General features: G+C 54.5%; 1 protein-coding gene across 1 annotated transcript; it reads right to left on the bottom strand.

The window, feature by feature from the left end:
- Positions 1 to 511: 511 nt before the first annotated feature.
- On the bottom strand, positions 512 to 4,370 carry LOC117830473. The gene is made up of 2 exons (XM_034708613.1): positions 2,929 to 4,370; positions 512 to 2,506 (listed from the first exon to the last, which is right to left on the bottom strand). Exons 1-2 carry the CDS (start codon positions 4,368 to 4,370, stop codon positions 595 to 597), a joined length of 3,354 nt encoding a protein of 1,117 aa, XP_034564504.1. The 3' UTR covers positions 512 to 594.
- Positions 4,371 to 4,924: the final 554 nt, after the last annotated feature.

Below are 4,924 nucleotides of genomic sequence, written 5' to 3'. Positions count from 1 at the left end.
CTGTGGGACACTTGTAGGCTGACTCCAGCACCTTCGGCACAAATACAGGGTTGGGCCGCAGGCAGACCTTGGTGAGCCCTGGGCCAAACTGTAAACAGGAAGGGCGAATAGACAAAGCCTGTAAATCACTCACGCGTTTCGCTGTGGTTAACGCCAAAATCAAAGCTGTTTTCAGAGAAACAAACTTCATCTCTACTGCCCCCATAGGCTCAAATGGGTGACGAGAGAGGGCATCCAAAACCACTGAAAGGTCCCACAGGGGCACCAGGAGCCTGGAAACCGGGAGCTTGCGCCGTGCACCCTTCATGAACCGGCACACAAGAGGATGTTGCCCCACAGGCTTATCCCCAAAGCCCACATGACATGCGGAGATGGCCGCTAAGTACACTTTAATTGTAGAAAATGCCTTTTTCTTATCCACCAGTTCCTGCAGAAAAGACAGCAGGTCAACCACTGAACACTGATAAGGAACGATCTGTCTCATGACACACCATTCCTCAAAAACCCGCCATTTACCACTGTAAAGAGAGCGGGTTGCGGGTGCTCTCGCACTCTGAATGGTGTCTATAACCTGCGCCGGCAAGCCTGCTGCGTTCAGGTTCCACCTCTCACGGGCCAAGCCCAGAGTGCTATGCGGTCCGGGTGCGGGTGGTAGATCTCGCCGTGCGCTTGGGTCAGAAGATCCCTGCGTATGGGGAGAGGCCACGGCTCGTCTGCCAGAATTTGTGTTATCTCTGCTACCCAGTGCTTCGATGTCCACTGTGGTGCAATCAGAATCAGCGACAAACTCTGCTGTCTCACCCTGGCTAATGTGGGAGAGATCAGGCTGAGCGGAGGAAATGCATAAAGCAGCACGTCCGGCCATGGGTGGGCTAGAGCATCCATACCTAGAGGGGCATTCACCTCGGACAGGGAGAAATACAGCGGACACTGAGCGTTTTCTCGCGAGGCGAAGAGATCTACGGCTGCCCGGCCGTATCTCTGCCATATTTGTTCCACCACCTGCGGATGGAGTGTCCATTCCCCGTATAGCGGGTTCCCCCGTGACAGAAGATCCGCCCCCCTGTTCAACACCCCTGGCACATGTGTCGCTCGAAGTGACAGGAGCCGTGTGCTGCTCCACATGATCATTTTCCGAGCCAACGTGTGTAACTGTAGTGAGCGAGTCCCGCCTTGGCGGTTTATATACGCCACCACTGTGGAGTTGTCTGTTTTCACCAGAACATGGTGACCCTGGATAAACTGCAGGAAATGCTGTAAAGCTAGGAACACTGCCCAAAGCTCTAAAACATTTATGTGGGCCTGAGCCAGCCTCGGGCTCCAGGTACCGTTCACTGTTCTGCCCGACAAGGTCGCTCCCCAGCCTGACAGGGACGCGTCCGTCGTCATGGTTACCCTGGATGACACCGTGCCGAGCGCGACGCCTGACGCGAGATCCGCAGCGTCCCTCCACGGGCGGAGCGCAGCCAAACACGTCGGCGTTACTTTCACTCGCCGGCTGAGGTGTCTGCGCGGGCAGAGGCGCAACGCCGCTACCCAGCGCTGAAAATCCCTCATCATCAGAAGCCCCAGGGGCACTACAGATATCACTGAAGCCATGAGGCCGAGCAGGCGTAGGCATAGTCTGAATGATATGACTTTTCCCCGCTCGAAAAGGGAGAGGCAATGCATGAGAGACGTTAATCTCCCCTCTGATAGCGTGACACGATACGAGAGGGAGTTTATGCTGAGCCCCAGGTATTCTGTATATTGACTGGGTTGTAATCTGCTTTTCCCCCAGTTTATATTGAACCCAAGATTCCTGAGATGACCTGTCACCGCAGCCGAATCTCTGATTGCCTGTTCGCGTGAATGGGAGCATATCAGATAATCGTCTATGTACGAGAATATTCTGATGCCGCTGCTCCGTAACGGAGACAGCGCTGCTTCCACACACTTGGTGAACACCCTCGGTGCCAACGCCAGCCCGAACGGGATGACTTGGTATTCGTAGGCTTTTCCCTGATAAGCGAATCTGAGAAACCTCCTGTGCGAGGGATAAATTGCAATGTGGAAATACGCGTCCGCGAGATCGATTGTTACAAACCAATCGCCCGGACGGATGGAGCGGCAAAGCACTTTGTGTGTTAACATCCTGAACGTGTATTTTCGTAGGTGCTTGTTTAACACACGGAGATCCAGAATGGGGCGAAGTGATGTGCTCCCTTTCTTTGGGACGAGGAAGTAGCGGGAGTAAAACCCCTGTTGAGCTTCCACGTCCGGGACGGCTCTGATCGCTCGTTTGTTTAGCAGCGATGTTATTTCTTCCTCTAGGACCTGTGCCGCCTCCCCTCTGGCTACTGAAACTAACACACCGTTGAATCTGGGTGGTTTCATAGCGAATTGTAGTCTGTAACCCTTGGAAACGGTTGACAGGACCCAGGGATGTACTGCGCATGCGCGCCAGTGGTCTACCTGGGCAGAGAGTGCCGTCACCCCTGAGTCCTGACTCTGAGGGGAGACTACTCTTGGTGGAGCAGGAGCTCCCCCCAGAGGAATTAATGGGGAACAACATTGTTTTGTTTTTATTTTGTTTTTGTGGAGGCATTTCGCCCTTGGCTCTTGGCCTGGATGCAAGAATGCCCACTTTATTTTTGAACAGGGTGGAAGTGCTTGGTGACACTGAAAAACTGTTTGCCTCTGACTCTCCACTTCTAGAACTTGAGGGGAGAGAGAACAGGCAGGGACTCCTGGAGAACTTGGAAACACCAGGGTCTCTGAAACAAGAGCTCGGGGGCTCTGCTCCACCCTTCTTCGCTTTGATGGCGAGGGAGAAGCGAGGGACGTTAGGTCGCCCGTTTCTTCTTCCCTTCCCCAGGGTGGGAGGGGCGATTTTTCGCAGCCACTGCTGCAAAGGAGTGTTTGCCCCATGGACCTGGGTTTCCTGACCGGGGCTGCTGGTTAGACTGTGAGCCAGCTGTCTGCCTCTGTGGTCTGGCACCCATTGGTCTCCCCCTTGCTGCTGCAGAAGCAGCAAAGCCAGCCCTCTGAGCCTGAGGGGGGCGAGGGACTTGTTTCCTGGGCAGGCAGAGGTTGAAGGCTTCGCCTTCCTGCTTCCTGAGGGTACTGGTTTCCCTCATTTTTTCCAGAGCTGGGCCGAAGAGACCCTTGGAGGGGTCATATGCAGCATCCATAACCTCAATTTTCTGTGCGTCACCCAGGCCTGAGAGGCTCAGCCATAGAGCTCTCTCACCTGCAACAGCCAGTCCCATCACATGGCCACAACCTTGCACTGCGCCTCGTGAGGAGCGCAGGATGAGGTCATTAACAACACAGATCTCGTCCCAGAGAACCGGGTTAGGGGCTCCGGAGTCCAGCTGCCGGCCCATCTCCTCCAACATTTCTGCCTGGTATGCAGAGAGTAGAGTCTGAGCGTTCAGAGAGCAGACTGATTGTGCAGCATATCTGTACATTCTCTGCAAAACAGAGGCTGTGAGGCGCTCTGTTTTGCCTGGCAGAGAAATGCTGCTGGACGCTGACACAGAGCGGCGGTCAGGGTGAAGGTGAAAAGCCACTGAAGGCTCTACCTTTGGGGGTTCGGCCAGCCCCAATTCACCCATTCCTTTAATTTCCAGCTTAGAGTAACCTTTGGCAGGGAGTTTACTCTTAAATGGGCTGGACCAGTACCGGCTCATCTCCTTCATACAAGCAGGCACTGGTGGCAGGAGTTGTTTTGCTGCCGGCTGGGCTGGTGGCAGCCTCTTACCGTCATACAAATCTCTTTCTGCCCCCTCTGCGTCCTCAGCTGCAGGCCACTGGATACCCAGTTTTGCTGCAGCCCGTTTGCAGACCTCATAAAGGCTGCTGTCCACTTGGGGAGCAGCATCAGACGCACTTGGGGGTCTGGAGTGCTGAGTGGGGAATGTGGAGTCATCCTCCTCATCCTCCATCTCATTCAAATCAAGGAGGTCAGAGTTTGCATCGTCCTCTGCATCCTCCTCTCCACGCTCCAGGTCGAGGAGCTCCTCGAACAAAGGAGGCATAACTGGGGAGTCAGTCTCCATTATGGTCGCCCAGTCCATCTCAGCTCGCGGCTGATGGGTGCTGGTGCTGGCTTTAGGGGTGGCTCCAGACAGACATGGGTCCTGCCTGTTGGCAACCGCCACTCTCAGCCTCCTTTCCAGGATTTTCTCAGGCATGGACTCGCAGTGAGAACATGACTGAGGGTCCGCCAGCGATGCTCGAGCGTGTTTAGCGCCCATGCATGCTATGCACATCGGGTGAGGGTCCCTGCCTGAGATTGAAGACCCGCATGACGCGGGGTACAGGCGGGATACAGCCTCTTTGTCCTTCGGTTCCGGCCCTTTGGCTGGGGTCTCGGTAGAAGACATCGTGACTGGAAAGGGGAAAAAATATCCGCTGATATTTAGTCGGTATAAGGCGCGCCGTTACGCGTTAGCCTGATAAGAACGGTAGCAACAGGGGATTAGCCCGCGCTAAATATGTCCGCCTAACAGTGATGCTCGTCGTGACACGTTAGCAACACTCCGCGACTCAGCTAACAACTTAATGTCAACCGAATCCGACTCGCCGTTACGCGTTAGCCGAAAGGTACAAATCACACAGGCACCGGTACCTCGGTAAGTTAATACGAGGACCCGGTGGAACAGCTCGCCTTAACGCGGACACTGTCCCGGTAAAACCTATGTAATAATAAATCTACTTCGTATGAAGTACTTACTCAACAAATCCAGACCAAGCCCGGAACTGCGTTCGGCGACGTGATCCTTAACGGGGCGTCTAAGAACTGTTTAGCAGCTAACCAAGCTAGCCTAGATGCGCTGAGGGAGCTTGAATAGTGTTTTCTCACGGGAAGAAAGCAAGAATGACTTGGGAGGGTTGGGTCGGCTGTATTAATATGAGGGGCGGGGCCCTAGCACAGTCC

The sequence above is a fragment of the Notolabrus celidotus genome, chromosome 18 (assembly GCF_009762535.1).
Source record: "Notolabrus celidotus isolate fNotCel1 chromosome 18, fNotCel1.pri, whole genome shotgun sequence".
NCBI classification, from domain to species: Eukaryota; Metazoa; Chordata; class Actinopteri; order Labriformes; family Labridae; genus Notolabrus; species Notolabrus celidotus.
This window is presented reverse-complemented; position numbering and strand designations above follow the sequence as displayed.

Coding starts and splice junctions, on each gene's coding strand:
- LOC117830473 (XM_034708613.1), bottom strand. CDS start 4,370: ATGTCTTCTACCGAGACCCCAGCCAAAGGGCCGGAACCGAAGGACAAA. Junction 2,507..2,928: donor CAGTCTAACCAGCAGCCCCG/GTCAGGAAACCC, acceptor TGCTCCACCAAG/AGTAGTCTCCCCTCAGAGTC.